General features: G+C 50.4%; 1 protein-coding gene across 2 annotated transcripts in view; it reads left to right on the top strand.

Moving 5' to 3' along the window:
* TENT4A (terminal nucleotidyltransferase 4A) overlaps positions 1–16,444 on the top strand; it is a 45,663-nt gene extending 29,219 nt beyond the window's left edge. Inside the window, exons 4-13 of one of the 2 annotated variants that reach the window (XM_045795929.2) lie at positions 134–254; positions 2,434–2,541; positions 3,679–3,807; positions 5,737–5,950; positions 7,929–8,055; positions 9,047–9,147; positions 9,770–9,942; positions 10,339–10,497; positions 12,562–12,726; positions 14,156–16,444. In XM_045795929.2, the coding sequence (XP_045651885.1) occupies positions 134–254; positions 2,434–2,541; positions 3,679–3,807; positions 5,737–5,950; positions 7,929–8,055; positions 9,047–9,147; positions 9,770–9,942; positions 10,339–10,497; positions 12,562–12,726; positions 14,156–14,347 (1,489 nt within the window). In that variant the 3' untranslated portion in view covers positions 14,348–16,444. Of the gene's footprint in view, positions 1–133; positions 255–2,433; positions 2,542–3,678; positions 3,808–5,736; positions 5,951–7,928; positions 8,056–9,046; positions 9,148–9,769; positions 9,943–10,338; positions 10,498–12,561; positions 12,727–14,152 lie in introns of both variants that reach the window. The other variant, XM_045795928.2, reaches the window with a different exon arrangement.
* Positions 16,445–16,793: the final 349 nt, after the last annotated feature.

Below are 16,793 nucleotides of genomic sequence, written 5' to 3'. Positions count from 1 at the left end.
GGCTTCCTGGGGGGCGGGGCGGGCTGGAAGGAGGTGGGCGTGTGCACGCTGTGGCACCGGTCCACCCCAGATGCGTGTGTTCCTGGAGAGTGACGTGAGCCAGGGCTTCACACTCACCTACTCTTCTGTCCAGTGACATCGACTTGGTGGTCTTCGGAAAGTGGGAGCGCCCTCCTCTGCAGCTGTTGGAGCAAGCTCTGCGGAAGCACAACGTGGCCGAGCCGTGCTCCATCAAAGTCCTTGACAAAGCGACAGTAAGTGTGGGGCCCGGCCTGCAGCCCAGAGGCTTTCACACACCTGCCGGCCGTTGTGATTCACCTGTGTCTTTAGCTTATCTTGACAGCAGTCACGGCTTCCATTTTGGAGACTTCCTTTCCTGGTAGGAACGTGCTTGTGTTTATTTAGAGTATTAGGGTTACCAGCCGAGAACATATTGCAGGACGATCCGAACTACTGCAGGTTGTGAGAGCATCGCGCTGCCCTTGGCACTAAAATACCCGGTTGGTTAACTTTCGTTAGGACGTGTAAGAGAAGGACGCGCAGGTGCTGCCTGTTGGCGCACGCGCAGTTGGATGATGAAAGCATGCCATCTGCACAGGAAGTGATTACTGTTTAGCAAGTTATAGTTAAGAAACAAAACTTGCCTGTTTCTTTCATTATTCAAAATTGTATCCATATCAAAACCTTTGATCTTGGGCAGATGTTGGAAGATGAGGGAGCTTTGATGTGCGCTTCTCGAGGTTTACCTGAGGCCAAGATTAGAGACGGGAGAACTGAAGTCACTTGCCCGGTGTGTGGTAACGATTAGAGCCCCCGAGCCCTGTGCTCTTGGGACTCTGCCATTTGTCCCGCAGTGCTGGCTCCTCGATGAGAACGAGACGGTGGCGGTCTCTGACCAGGTATCCTGGATTAGATGTAGAGAGGAGCTGAAGAGGCCCGGCCTGGTTGTCTGGGCTCCAGAGCATTCTGGAGGACACATAGTGTCAAGCAGGTGTTGCGTAATTGCTGTTGCACACCGTCTCCTCTGCTGCCAGGGTCCAGCGTAGACTTAAGGGGACCTGAGCCACACTGGTCCCGGCTGTTCCTTTCTCTCATCACGCGCTCTTGTCAGGCAGCCTTATGTGCCGGCCTCACCGTCCTCTCATCTGGGGCTCCGGAGCCCAGCGTGGGGGCTGGGTTTAAGAGGAAAGCTTGTGTGTATTGAACAGCTCTCGAAAAGTAAGTGTTGTGGTGGTGTTACTCATCGTTAGGATCTCGGGTTCAACCTGTGAGTGTATAGGAGTGTGTGTGTGTGTGTGTGTGTGTGTGTGTGTGTGGCAGGCGAGCGCCAGGACTGGTTTCGGGAGCGCATCCGTGAGTGCGAGACGAAGGTGCTCCGTAGCCGTGCCCAGCGGCGATGGGAGCCGGGGGGCTTCACGAGGGAGGCGGTGTGTGGTGGAGGCAGGGGCTCCTTCTGAAACAGTTTGTGGTGAATTCTTTGGGAAAGCCTTTTCTTTTTCTACCTTCGTGGACCACACTGGCTGTGGCTCACTGTGCCTGGTGGTCCTGGCCATCTTGGTGATCTCCAGGAGTCGCCGTCACCCCCTGCTGCCCATCCCTGTCACGGGTATGTCCTTGGCAGTTTGCCTCCAGATCAGGTGTGCTCACTGGGTTCTGTGAGGTGTCCTAACCCTTTAATTAGACCTCTCCTGTGTTAGGGGACAGCCGTTGCCATTCTTAGAGGCCAAAGGAAACAAAGTCTTGCCTTTTGTTCCTGGAAGAACGCAGTTTTGTGGGGGGGGGGGGGGGATAGGGAGGAGCGTGGTTTGTGTGGCTGCCGGGTCAGCTTCGATGAGGCCGGTTTTGAGCACCTGTGGTGGTCTTTTTGGTGAGAGTGTTTCCAAAGTAGCTGCTGCTTCTCTGGCTTTACAGGGAAGCGGTTTTCTGGTTTGGTTTGGCTTCTTAGGTTAAAATGTCTTCGTGAGAACCCCAAGCACAGTTGTTTGGAGAAACATCATCAGCACGAAACAGAATTGAAAAACTGGCTTTGAAGTTACTCTGAGTGTTTTCAGAAATTCTTAAAAATATAATTTGGGGACCTGCAGCCCCTCTCCATCATCAGGCGCCCCTGGGGGACAGGGACTTAGCCAACTCCTCCTCCTGGAGCCGGGGCCTTCCCGCAGCTAGTGGTTGACGCTGAGTCGGGCCGGGCGGAGGCGAGCACTAGCTGTTTTCGGGGGTGAGGGGCAGGGGGGTCTCGGTTCCAGGGACAAGGGTGTTGACAACTGGCAAAAATCCCTTTTTTTCCTCATTTTTTAAAGTGTGGGTTCATATCTCTCAGCCCTTTTGTGGGTTAGGGAAAAAACCTCTTGTACAACATTGTAAACATCTTGATGCCAGACTGCAGTGAACGTTGGCCTTTAAGACATAGTTTTTTCAATTAAATCTTTGCAGGTACCGATAATAAAACTCACAGACCAGGAGACGGAAGTGAAAGTCGACATCAGCTTTAACATGGAGACTGGGGTCCGGGCAGCCGAGCTCATCAAGAATTACATGAAGGTGCTGTCACCAGCCAGTTAGCGCCGTCAAAATGGGGGACCTGTTTCGTTGGGCGTCTATGGAGCTTTAAACCGAGTGATAGTTTTCAATGATAAAGACTGTACAGTTGGATTATTTATTCTACAATATTATTTTTAGAGATACTTTGAAACGATTTGGCTGTTTTGTAGATTTACTTTCCTGGCTAACCATAAAGTTGAGTGTTACTTTAGAGCTTTGTGAAAATGTTATTTCTCATGCTTACAAAATGACTGTCCCTAGAGCTCAGTGTGCCTGATTTGGGAGTCTAGTTTATTGGAAGTGGAGTACATCATGATATAGTTTGCTTACTTTGGATCGTCTCAGTGCCTAACGATGGGATAGCAGACTTGTTCATTGAGCTGACCAGGTGTGTGGTGTAGTTAAACAGATGGTCTTTCCCTCCTATTTTAGGGAAAAGGGGTGAAATCCTTTACAGAGGCAACCCCAGCACTGTAATCTGGATACTGCCTCTTCCCACAGATTCAAGGACCTCGTTCCTTCAGTTTTTTCATTAACTCTGCAGCAGGCTTGTCTGCCGTAACTGTTTCCCTTAACTTCTATGCCCAGCGGAACATGAAAACAGCAGAAGCTTCACTGTCCCCCTCCCCTTCTGCAGCCTCTCTCCATTTCCTTGTTACCGTCACCCTGCTCTCCATGTTCTGCTCTTGTCTTCCTGCCTGATGAGCTGCCCCCCGCCCCCCGACTCCTCCTCTTGTGGGGGCCTCTGGGCATAGGAGTTTTGCCTTCCTGGCTCACAGCCTCATCCCCTCCTCTCCTTCCTGCCCCAGCCTGCACCTGTCATGGAACAAGCTAGGCCATGGGAAATAATTTGAAGGAATACACTCATTCATTGTCCCCGAGCTCTTCTTTGTTGGAGGAGCTCCTCCAACCTCATTCCTGCTGAACCATGACCTGGGATATGGTTCCCAGTGGGGGTCTTAGCAAGCCCCTCACATAATTTTCAGGCCCCTAAAAATGGAGGATGATTGGCCTAGAGCCTTCCAAGTGGCAAGAGGATTGAGTAAGCTTTTCTTTCTATTATGTGAAATTTGTTATGAGACAAATCTTCAAAGGTATATTAACTAATATTATATATATATTTTTTTGAATTTACAGAAATATTCATTGCTGCCTTACTTGATTTTAGTATTGAAACAGTTCCTCCTGCAGAGGGACCTGAATGAAGTTTTTACAGGTGGAATAAGCTCATACAGCCTAATTTTAATGGCCATTAGCTTTCTACAGGTGAGTGTGCGTTCTCTCTAGAGACTTATGTAGGAGTACGTTCTCCGCCGATGTTGTGAAGCCATTGCTTTGTGGATTCCAGCCGCCCTTGTTCTCCTTCCGCTCTTCTGCTTTGGCTTAGTAGAAATTGACTTCTGATTGTCACAGTAAAACTATTTTGATCAGTATTTCTTTCCTTTTTCTCCTTTATAGCTTATTTTGTAGTTGACTGAACGGTTTGAGGGAGGGCAGGCTATCCTGGTCCTATTCATCAGGTGTATGCCACTCTGAACTTGAGGACCCTGTCCATGTAGAGACTTTCATGCCTTGATGGACAATAAAAAGCTGGTTTTCTTGGTTACTGTTGTAATTTATGAAAAATTTGTCTCAGAAAAAAAATTAGGAACTGTATATGGTAAAAAAAAGAAAAAAATTGCTGAGGAGAGAGCCTTTCTTCTCAGATTGGCAAGACATAAATATTTCGTCTTAAGTTTTATGTTGCCCTTATTTTGGTGAGTAAAATGGAACAGTCAATAGAAAACCTACCTATACGTGTTAAATGCTGTGATGTTGATACTTATTTAACATATAAAATAGTTTTATTTAACATATAAACTTATTTGTATGATACTTATTTAACACATAAAATAGTTTCTGAGTTAATGGAAATATTAACTACCCCATTAATGTTTTCTTGAATGAAGGATATTCTGTTCTTCACAGAATCTTTCCTGTATATTCTAGCTGTTCTCCATGTTTATCATTAATTTGGTATTTGTGATTGTTCTTAAGGTTTTATATCCAAAATTTGGCCATTTTTCTCATTATTACAGCTGATGGAAGTAGTGGTTATATCACCTTTCATTATTTTGACTTCCATGGCACATCTTTTGCCACAGATACTTGAAGAATAGTGAAAACGGAGTCCCACACCTCTTTTTTTACAGTTTAATCGTATTGCTTTGCCTTCCACATTTTCCTCTGTGATGCTACCCTTGGAGCCATCCTTCCCTAGCTCTTGGACATTATTTTGAACTAAATACAGCCTGCTGCTCTTGACTTATTTCCTCATGTTTTTCCTGATAAGTAGCCTTATTATCATGCCTGCTATTTGTTTTTATGGTGCCGGGCACTGGGCTCAGCGCCTCCTGTCCCCTTTCCCGGTGGGGTCCCGTGACCCCACAGAAGGTCATAGGTAGAGTGGATGGCTGGCCACGCCCCTTGGCGCCTTGCCCATCCTGCCTCAAAACTGTGCCTGTCGTGGCCTCTGAGTGCCTTTCTTGACTGAGGTAGGAGGGCCCAGCCTTGCACCGGCCAGCTCTCAGGTGTTTGACTTTGACTAGAAGGCAAGCAGGAAGGAAGGGAATAAGGTAAGGCGGAAATGAGAACGCTGCCCTTGCGCTGGCACTAATCTGTGTGACAAGCAGGGATGTAAATGTGGTGTAAATATTATGACACAGTACTAATGAACCTGCACACAGTAAAATCGGTCTTTCCACATTCTGGTGTTCTGTCGCATCGACACTGTTCAGTCCGGTACTGCCCTCTATGGGTTGTCTTTTGGAATAATGGGATTAAAGTTAGAATCTGTAACATGACATTCACCATATAGATGACTCCAAATTGTGCAGAATATGGTCTCCTTGTTGATCAGTTTTTGGTACCTTGTGATTACTCAGATGTCTGTGTTAGTAGGAAGACCCTCTGTGGTTTATGAATTTCAGAAAATTATAAAGTATAATAAAAAATTCAGATTAGAAGGTTTTATTTCTTTTGACCACTGTATTGACAAGGGCTCTGTTGGTGCCTGCCCCTGACGCCTGGAGCGTCCTCACAGAGTTGGTACCACTGATCGCTGTCCTTGGAGACACCACAAGGTAGCGGGCTTTGGTGTGTGGTCTTCTTTAGAAAATGACTTGAATCCAAATGGTGGATCTATTGCTTTTACAGTTGCATCCGAGAATTGATGCCCGGAGAGCCGATGAAAACCTTGGAATGCTTCTTGTAGAATTTTTTGAACTCTACGGAAGAAATTTTAATTACTTGAAGACTGGTATTAGAATAAAAGAAGGAGGTGCCTATATCGCCAAAGAAGAGATCATGAAAGCCATGACCAGTGGGTATAGACCATCGATGCTGTGCATTGAGGACCCTCTGCTGCCTGGTAAGGGTGCCTTGCTCCTCCCTGGCCCCAAGCCTGGGGATGTGGATGGTGCACAGCATCAGGGAAGGGAGGTGGGTGTCTGCGCCCCTGCAGCCAAGGGTGACTCCTCTGCCTCGATGCGGGTTCCCACTGTGCAGACAGTTAATGGGGACACCTTCAGAAGTCTGTCTTTAATGCCGTCTAATTCACTTCGTATAAAGTTGGAATGTGTTTACATTCTGTAATTAACCAGAAAAATGCAGAAAGTGAAAATTAAGGGAAAAAATTTTTTTTCTGATTAGGAAAGTATTTGGTACGTATTCATCATAAACCATTCACTTCCAAGAAGTATGTCCCATAGAAAGCAAAGTATGCCACAGTTGCCTTCAATTCTGGTGTGTGTTTTTCCATGTTTTTTCCTACACGGTTATTAATATTTATTGCAGTCTTATTAAGTGGATCATGTAATACAGTTTTGCGACTTGTGTTTTTAATTAATGGCAAACCCCTTCCCTGTATGTGTAAGGTGTGTTCCATTGTAAGGATTGCTGCATTGACCATCCCGAGGTGGCATCTGGTTTCCCCAGTTTTATTCCCATGAGCGTGGTGAAGGGTGCTCGTTCCCCTTGCATTAGGGACAGTCTTTTTGACCTTTGCCGATCTGATAGGACCTGCGACATACGCGTGCATCGAGTTTGCGTTTCTTTAATGGCGAGTGAGGTGAAGCAGATTTTTATTTATCGATTCCACAAAGGTTTATTGAGCATCTGTTAGGTGAGACACTGTTGTTACTGGTGGTGATGAAGTCAGTGACGGATAGGTGACAGAAAAGGTGGTGGAGAATGTCCGCTCCAGGTACATTGCTCCTGTTCCTGTTGGGCGCGTTCACGTGCTTTGTCCATCTGTCCGCCAGGCTGTGTTCCTAGTGACTTCGTGAGATCCTGCCTCTTCTTCATTGTCACGCTGTACTTTTTTTCTCCCCAGTTTGTCCCTTGCATCTGTATTTGGTGTTTTTTGTTATTCAATTCCTATATATATTTTTTAATGTCCTCAAATTTAATGATTGTTTTTTTCTTTGTTTCGTTTCATGGCTGCTGGAGTGTGAAATTCACTTCTTAAAATAAAGACAGGAAACCTACTGACTGTTCTGTTGTTTACAAATGACAGGACTGATGCCATGCTTTTTCAGTACAGCTTTTCCCAGCAGCAGAGGAACATGTTTTCACATCTGTTTGTCTGTGTTCGATCAGTTAAATTGCAGGGATTTCCAATGTCTTCAGTGTCTTTTTAAATGTACTTGAAAACTGAAAGCCCACGTTATCACTGGATTATATTATCAAATCTGGAAAAGAGAAAATTCCAATACTTAGAATGGTTCCTAAAACATCCTGCTGACTTGAATTGTGAAGAGTGAGTTACATGTGAATTAAAATTCCAAACTGTGCTGTTCCTAAAGTTCCTTAACTGGGGCTCGCTTGGTGACCTCAGTGATGGCCTCATCTGATCTGCCACCCTTCTGGTCCTGAAAACTGGAGAGGGGAGACCTGGCACGTTCTACCCTGAAGGACTTGCTTCCCGCAGGTCCCATGGGTGCTGACCGAACTCGACGTGCCCGGGCTGGGTTCCCGCAGCAGCACGCTCTCGGTCAGCACGGCCGCGGTCTGATTGAGGCCGCTGCCTCGGCTCTGTGGTGTGGGTGCCACCTGGGGAGTCACTGGACTTCTTCATGAATTATCAGTCTGTCTCTGTGAATGACATCTCATGGAGGTGGACCCGGATCTGAGGCCGCAGGTCAGGCACTTCTGCCCGTGACTGTCGCGACCATGGGCACGGGTGGTAAGTTGTGTGTTCACAGATGCCCGCTGCAGCTCTGCTGGTGTGGTCTGGGAGTGTGTCCGTGATGAGGGCCCGCTGCAGAAGAACTTAAGTGAGAAGATAACACACGTCTGGATAAAGGGCCCCGTGTTTGCAGGGTCTTATAGCTGCCTTTCTGTTTCAGGAAACGATGTTGGCCGGAGTTCATACGGGGCCATGCAGGTGAAGCAGGTGTTTGACTATGCTTACATTGTTCTCAGTCACGCTGTGTCACCCCTCGCAAGGTCCTATCCCAACAGAGACTCTGAAAGGTAACGCAAGTCACGCGTCGCTATTCTGGGCTCACAGCCCCAGTGGCTTGGCAGCTCCTTGCCTCTGCCTCTGTGTGGTGGGCACCGCTGGCCTCTGTCATTGGCTTCTGTGAGGTTTATTAATGGGTATGCCGGCACATTCTGGTAGAACTTGAAATTATTGAAGAGGGAGGAAGGCCACATTTGGTTCATCCATGGCTGAGCACTGAAAATTTCTTATTTGGGGAGTTTCTTCAGGGTGTTTTATTTTGGGGAAGTGATTTCTGGCCTCTTCACCCTTTGGAACCAATGCTTTCTCTCCAGACTGTCCTCAAAATGCACATGGTGAGCTCTGAGGGGAGGTGAGTGTGGGTCCACGGCCCCACCCTGCCTGTCCTCTGCAAACTCATCCCTCGTTCTGCGTTTCAGCACACTTGTGCAGTATGCACTTTTACCGGTAGCGAAAACTACTTACGGAGTGCTTGGGAGGTAGTTATTGGGATTGGGGGGCAGAGGGAAGCAGTGAGGGGGCAGTGGAAAGGAAGAAAGTGCAGTGCAGGGATTCTGAGGGCTGGCTCCAGTGCCAATTGGCTTTCTATGGGTTCTGTGCCTCTGCCCACTCACGGTGCTTTCCGGCAGGGCTTTGCGCCCGTGTGGGGTGCTTGGAATGTTGGCACTGTCTGCCTGTGCCAGACCTTTGTGAGTGCTGGGCGGAGGCAGGGGTGCTCCTTTGCTTGGGCACTGGGTTGACACGGTCTTTTGTAGTAGCCAGCTGTGGGTTCAAGGACATCTATGCAAGTGAACCCACTCTCTCTATACTGTGATCTCAGAGCACATTCAGGCCCCGGCATCAGAAATCATAACACATTTAGTAAAATTATTTTAGTTTTCTTCCTCTGTCATCACTTGGCAAAGTGATGTGTTGTTAAAAATATAAAATAGCTGGTCAGAAGGGTTTGTGGGCTCTGTAGTCGCGCTGCGGCACGTTGATTCCCATGGTGTCCCTTCGCAGTACTCTGGGAAGAATCATCAAGGTGACTCAGGAAGTGATCGACTACCGGAGGTGGATCAAGGAGAAGTGGGGCGGCAAGGCCCCCCCGGCGCCCGAACTTGGTGAGAGCTCGTCCGGTCACGTTACCCTTGAACTTCTGCTGCCTTGATGCAAGAGTGTCTCTTTGTCCCTCAGTGCTGATTGTTTACACTAAGGAAACGCCAGGTTTTCTGTAAGAGTTTACAGCTGTGAGACTTAGGCCAGCGGGAATACAGTGCATGCCACCCACGGACCTTTAAAGTTTCTTCTAGTAATTGCATTAAAAATCTGAAAAGAAACAGGTGAAATTCCTTTTAATAATGTATTTTCTTCAGTGTAGTATTCAGAATAGGAACATTTCATCATGGAATCAGTATAAAGAGTCGTGGAGAGCTTCCACCCCCGTGCTGGTACCGTGCCCTTGGACCCGGTGTGCACCCGCGGCGCACCCCGCCCCAGCCCCCCCGGAAACGCGTGCTCTGCAACTGTTTACACATCCAAGTCGTTCTAGACATATTTGAAGATATAACTAAAACAAATAGAATTTTAAAAATTAAGTAAATTAAGTAAAATTAGAAATTAGTTTGTGACTCCCGTTAGCAGCGTGTCAGGACTTGGTGGCATCTGTGGCCGGAGGCTGTCTGGTGGGGTGTGCGCGTCTGTCCTCTTAGGAAGTGGCTCAGCCCGGCCGTGTTGCCCCCACAGACAACAGAAGTAAGATAAAAGAGCGAATAAGTGTGTGCGACGGGGACCAGCCCCAGCGCCGAGACCCGGAGTCCCCCTACAGCCAGCGCCTGACCCTGTCTCTGCCCAGCCCCCAGCTGCTCTCGTCCGGCTCGTCCGCCTCCTCTGTGTCTTCGCTTTCTGGGAGTGACATTGTAAGTGTGCCTGTGGGGGAACGTCGGCAGCGGGGGGTTTAACCTCCAGCAGCCCGGGGGCTTCTCTCCCTCCCGTGTGGGTCTGCAGCTGCCCCAGGACCGCGAGCCTCTCCCGGCCGTCGGGGACCCCGTCCTGCCGCTCACCGCACAGCTGTAGCGGACTTCCTCGGAGAGCGTTGTAGACACTTGGATGGGGTGAAACGTTTGAGTGAGGTGTCTGTCCCATGTTACCGGAACATTCTTCAGTTCCGAGAGGGCTTGAAGGGAAGGCGGGCGGCTCGGGCTGCCCGTTGTGGAGCAGCACATGGGCCATGCGCTCGTGGCCTTCTGGGGCTGCTCTCGGCACCCTCGAGCGCTGCCCGCCTCTTCAGCCGTCCCTGTGGTTTCTTCTCAAAGGATTCCGACACGCCGCCCTGCACAACGCCCAGCGTTTACCAGTTCAGTCTGCAAGCACCGACGCCCCTGCTGGCCAGCTTACCCACCGCCTTGCCCATGCCGAGCGGCAAACCTCAGTCCGCTACTTCCAGAACGTTGGTCATGACAACTAACACTCAGGTACGCGGCGGGCTGGCGCCCTTCCCGGAGACCGGCCCCTGGGAGCCACGTCTGAGCTGGTGCGGGCGCTCCGGGAGCGGCTGGTACTTTAGGATTAGAAACAGGTCTTTGGTACCTTTGGAAGGTACGTTGTATCTTGTAGGACATCCTTGTCTTTTGTGGACGGAAAGAACGTAACTCCTGTCGTTCTGTAAAAGACTGTGTCCTCGAGGCCCACCCCGTGCAGTGTTCGCAGCGAGAGGACTCCTGGCTCTCGAGCACTGAGGGGGCTCTAGACAAGGTCCGGGTTGAGCATCTTTCTGAAAATGACAGACACCCAGCCTGAGACTGTGGTCCTGGGGCTGTGTCAGTGGGACTCTTATGCAACCCCCCCACCCCCTGGTGGGAAAGGACCGCCGTCTCTGCTTCCTCTCAGACTCTCTGCGTTTACACTTTTGAGAAGTTCTAGTGTCAGTGTTGACTTTCTCACAGTATTCATTAGGCAGTATTTGTAGGGCTTTTTCTATTTGAATATGTCCTCTTTTTTTTTTTTTTAGTTTAGACGATGATAGAAGCCTGAAAGATAATTTCAAAAATATTAAATTTGGTATCCACTTCGTAGTTATACACAATTGAACATGTATGTGTAAAAACCTGTCGCATTAATTCGCCTTTAAAGGAAGTTGAGCATAGAGAGACGTGGGCACATGGACGCGTCTGTGGTCTGGCTGTCTGCCTCGGGAGGGCGTTCTCCCCGGGCACGCCCCTGACATGCGGTGGCAGCAGCAGCAGGCAGAACAGCCCCACCAGAGACTTGTGGGAATTGCGTGAGGGTGCAACGCTGAGGCACTTGGCTGCACTATGAAAATAAATTGTCACAGATAACCTTCGGGCGTTGTGGCCATGGTGTCCCCAAATCATTCATGGGTTCTAACCTCACTCGGGGGCTCAGGTCCCCCGAGAGCCAGTGTGGCCGCCGCATAGTGGTCTAGCTGATGCTGTGCGCGTGGTTCTGGCAGGAAGTCCAGGAAAGTTCCGGGGACAGGTCGCAGGCCACTGCTGGTGCCCTCGTCTCACTTGTCACTTGCTAACAGCAGGTGAGGCTAAAGCTAAGATCGTTCACATTTTAAGCCAAGGCTCAAGGCCCACTTTCTCAATTTATTTCTAAACTGCAAACCGGACTTCTAGTCGAGCAACTCAGTAAGCCCCCGCTGTACACGTCACGGGCGCTCCCTCCCGGGAAGCTCACGGACTGTGAAGAGCCCTGCTCGAGATGAAGTGGGCCCTGAGAGCTCGGGATGTGAGCCTGGCAGACCCAGGCGCGGGCTCCCGGAGGAGCGGAGCCACTACTGAGGCGAGGGCCTGTGTGCGCTCCAGCCCCCGGTGCGGACCTTTGGTAAAGCATAAGGAAGGCTCACTGTGTGTGCTCTGAGCCCCCCTGGAGCACCATCTGGGAGACCCCAGCTCCTGTTCCATCCACTGCTCTCGGGGGCGGGGGCCGCGGTTAGTCTCCAGAGGGGCAGATGCATTAGGGTTCCTAGATGTGAGCAGTGCAGTTCTCGGGATCTGAGAGACGATCGCGCTGGCATCCCTGTGCTAGTGGACACCGTCATGCACAAATACAAGTAGTCCAGGGACCAGAGGGCAGGGGGAACAGGGAGGGGCCAGCCTTCCCCGGCACCCCTCCGTGGGCTGGCATCCCTCCACAGGCCATCGCTTGACCAGCCTCGGGCCTCCCATCCTGGGCTGGGGGAGGGCTATGCTTCCTCTCTTCCCAGAGATCGAGGGACAGGTGTTACTCTGAGGACTGATTCACTGAGTTGTTGCTAGGTCTTCAGTGAATAATGAGACTTTACGATTTGGGTTCTGAGGCATACTTTCTGTTGTAGCTGCTGTTTCAGAATATAGACTATTTCTGATGCAAAACAAATCCTGTTAGGTTACAGTAAAACACAAACTACGTGAGTGAACCTATTTGCAAATGCTGTTCCAAAGCGGCGTCCTCCCTTCTCCGGCTCAGCACGAGAACCGGTGACCTCTGTCGGCCTGGTGCCTCATGGATGTCTCTGGTCCTTCTGTTCCTAGACCAGGTTTACGATAGCTCCACCGACCCTGGGGGTGGCCCCCGTCCCTTGCAGACAAGTTGGCGTTGAAGGAACTCCAGCGTTGAAAGCTGTTCATCACATGTCTTCCCCGGCCATCCCGTCCGCATCTCCCAACCCGCTCTCAAGCCCTCACCTGTATCACAAGGTAGGCCTCCCCACTGGCCCAGGCCCGGGGCCCACCGCCCAGGGCTTCCTGCTTGCTCCATCAGACACAGGGTTCCACAGAGATGTCGTTTAAAACGGAATGTGTGTTCTCATCATTCAACTTCATGTTTGCTTTTCTTTGTGATGAACAAAACTTTAAAAGTGTTGTTTTCAACTATAGTATAGTTCAAGCATCTGTCTTCATTCTTCCGTTGAGCTTGTTAGCATAAAACTGAAGTTGGAAATAAGGTTCAAAGGAAGAGTACTTTGTGTTCCCATTTATCTTTTGGATTAATTTATATGCTAAATATTTTGGTTTTTAAGAAGCAGGTGATACGATCAGGAAAAGATGCTGGTGTGCCCCAGGGCAGAGGGGGCCTGCATGGGGTTTGCTTTCTCAGTTGCAGTGGGGTCTCTGTGAATGCGTTTGTCGGTGCCCCTGTGGCTTCTCTGCGTCCGTTTTCTGCACATGAGAAATTGTCCTGTGGTAGAAAAACAGGTCATTATTCATTTCCTGTGCCCTTGAAGGGCCGGAATGTTTCCGAGAGCTGTGAGGGCCGTCTCCCTGTAGGAGTCAAGGTGCAGTGTCTGAAGGCAAATGTTTTCCCTCGTGCTCTGACGATATTGGGGACACCCGCCTCCATGACTCCAGTCAGTTCCTCTGTTGCTTATCTGATCATATTTTGTGCGTCTCACACCGGCCTGCTTGAAATACTTGGGGTGGGGGCAGGGCCGTGACGGCTCCCCCAAGAGCAAAGCGCCTTTGGTAATTGCATTTTGGCTCTCCGTCTCAACCCTCCTCTGCTGCTCCTTTGCTGTGCACCCTTCCTGAAAGCGGCTGTGTGTTCTCCTGGTCTGCTTCTCGTGGGGCTGTGGGCTGAGGAGCAGCCCGAGCTGCCCCGGTGCATACAGCGTCCCACCCCTGGGAGCTCGGGCACCAGCCTGCTGGACATGGAACGCCTGCGTGTGTTTGCAGAACGTCAGAGCTGAAGTGGGGGAAAGAAGACGAGGGCTCCTCTTCGTTCTGTGGACACACAGGACCAGTTAGAAGTGTGATGCTAACGGCTTTGGATGTGAATGTGTGTGTATGCTCTGATCCGGGTGGATCATTGAGTGGGCGCGGTACTTTCTGTCTCCCAGGTAGTGGTCACTGTGACATGTAAGCGTGGCTCTCCCTCCGCTCCTTCCTACTTCCTGTCACGTGGACACTGCACGTGAGCGGGGACAGGACTACCACGTGGCAGTCACCTGCAGCCTTTGTGTGCTTTGCGTGCCCTTCACTGCCCACGGGCCTGGTCTCCGGGGCAGAAGGGGGGGACGCAGCTCGGGGACGCGGAGGCTCGCTGGCCCTGACCGGGCCCCACGGCAGTGGTGTCTGGGGTCTCCAGGGCAGCCTCCCACGTTGCTGTCCCTCTCTGTCTCTCCAGCAGCACAGTGGCATGAAGCTGTCCATGAAAGGCTCCCACAACCACAGCCAGGGTGGCACGTACAGCTCTGTGGGCAGTGGAGGCGTGCGGCCCCCCGTGGGCAACCGGGGACACCACCAGTACAACCGCACCGGCTGGAGGAGGAAAAAACACACACACACGAGGGACAGCCTGCCTGTCAGTCTGAGCAGATAATAGCCCCGATGGCGCATCCCGGCCCCCTGCTCTTCCACAGACTCGTGCCAGGCGGCCTTGGCGCCCAGCCGGGAACTGAGACCAGCATCCAGCACGTCGGCCCGGGCCCCTCGGACCGCCCGCCGCTGATCACTCTGCATGTTCCTTGTGTGGTGGTCACGTCCATCTTAAAGAACAGCTCCTTGTGCTCATCTGTGAAGCCTTATTAAATCTGGACGCTGTGTCTGCCTTCCCGGGATTCTTCTCTCCGGTGCCGGAGCAGGTCTGGACCGGGAACTGCAGGGACAGGACGCAGGCCGCGGGCTTCTCGGCAGCCAGTCTGGGTCCTTTGCGGTTGGGGTGTTTTCATGGCACGTCCGCCAGAGCAGCAGAGCTCAGCCCCCGTTCTCGTTCCTTCCCCAGCGGGTAGGGTTGGGAGGTCGCCATTGTGTCACTGCCCTCACGTTTTGTTTCAAATTTCAGAACTGTTTTTCTATGTAAATATTGAAAATTTATGATTTGTGCAATAACTCAGATATTTTTATTTAATTCATATTTTCACATAAGTTATATTTAAGGGAGGAGGTTTTTTAAACAAGCTTAGGTCCTTTCCCGAGTCACATTTTCTAAGTTGGGTTCATCGTGTCGGCTGGTTGTCTGAGGAGCACCGCTACCAACACCGTGAGTGAGGGGCTCGGGGTTTATTTTTGTGTTTTTCTTTTGGTCAGACACGAGGCCTCTCCGTTCGTGGCGGGGGAGCCGAGCGGCCCCAGTGCTTCCCTGCAGGGGCGCGGCCCCCGAGCCTTCTGACCAGCTGCCGCCGGCCCTGCGTCCGGCCTGTCTGTTGTCTCGCTCTGACCGCAGAGCTTTAACGTTTTGGTTTTCGGTTCTTTTAAAGTAGACAACAAATCCAGCATTTAAAGTGCCAGAAGTATAACTTTGTAAGGGGAGAAAGGGTTGTCACATTATCAAATCTTTAAAAAAAAAAAAATGTGAACTTTGAAGCGCTTCGGTCTGCTTAGTCACATGCCTGTAAGGATGGGGCCGGTGAATATCAGTACGGACGAGGGTACCCAGTTTTAGGAATGTGGAGAAAGGAATTATGTTGATTCCGTTGAGGAATCTGTAGCAGTATGCATTCGTTCTGTTAAGAGCAAATCTACGAGAAGTACTTCCGCTGCTCAGTGCACCGTAGGGAGGACTTTTACCACCGCGGAGAACACAGCCCGGGGCTGGGCCGGGAGCAGCCGGCACCCGACGTGAGAAGCATACAGGGATACTATGCAAGTGTAGTCTGCCATGACAACCACTGTCTTTGTTACGTTTTTTTGAACAAGAATATATCCATCCGGCCTAACCCTGAGTTTTCAGAGCACCACGGTTGTCCCAGATGCTAGTTGATCTCCTAGGTCATCTGACCTCCCGTTTTTAAAATGGGGGTTCTGGCCCTGCGAACACTACAGGTAGGTTGGTCTTTAATGTCCACTAGTGGAGAATGTCACATCGAGAGACTGAACTACCATGACACTGATGGACGTGCAGAGCGGGGAGCTCTGGAGTGCGGCCTGGGGGTGGGGTCTCGGCCAGGACGGCCCCCCAGTGTCGGCGGCCAGCCTCTGCCCCGGGACCGGCCCCGGCGCTGCCGATGGCTGCCGGCTGCGGCAGCGGCTTCTCCAGGGGGCCTTCCAGAAGAGAGTAGCACACGTCGTCTGCAGTTCTTGACGATCGAAAGTTATCAGAAATATTTAAAGATATTTAAATTGTGAATCTATTGATAAAGAAATATTTATAAAAACTGATACGTAAGCCTGTACTAATCTCCACACATTAGCAATACTGACTGTCACCCTACATTAAGGAACCACTGCGGGGCGCGGGTCCCGTGGGGTGTGCTTTTTAAAGCTCGATTCACAGACACAGGCGCCATGCTCCATCCCCGTCATGGTGAACCGAATGAATTGGCCCGGCTACCACTGTGGTCACGCCCTACAGATAGAACAAAACGGTATCATGTTTCGATTTTTTTTGTGTGTGGACAATAAAGATAGAAGCTAAAATTGACATATTTTTATGTAAAGTTTTTCTATTCTTTGATTTTTAATAAACTTTGGAAACCAGGTTGTGTTTGTGGAGTGTGTGCTTTCCTTTCAAGAGGAAGGGCAGCTTCTACCATTTCATATTCTTGAACTTTCTAAATAGAGCAGTGAAAAATTACATTATCATTGGTTTGGGAAATTCAGAATCTGGTGGTGGTTCCGGGCTGTGCGCAGAATGGCAGCTGAAGCCTGGTGTTTGCTCCCATTCTGTGGCAGGAGGGAGGCACACCGTTGACATGACACTCCCCATGTGTCGCTTCTGACAAGCCAGGTGTGTGATACTGTGGCACCAGTGAGACTGCCCGGGGAGACCGTTCTTCTACATCTCTCTCAGGTCAAATTCGATCACTTAAAAATAACACTTTTTTTTT

The sequence above is a fragment of the Ursus americanus genome, chromosome 15 (genome assembly GCF_024610735.1).
Source record: "Ursus americanus isolate L20-20 chromosome 15, mUrsAme1.1.p, whole genome shotgun sequence".
NCBI lineage: Eukaryota > Metazoa > Chordata > Mammalia > Carnivora > Ursidae > Ursus > Ursus americanus.
Note: the sequence above shows the minus strand (reverse complement) of the source record. Positions and strands in the feature narration are given on the sequence as shown.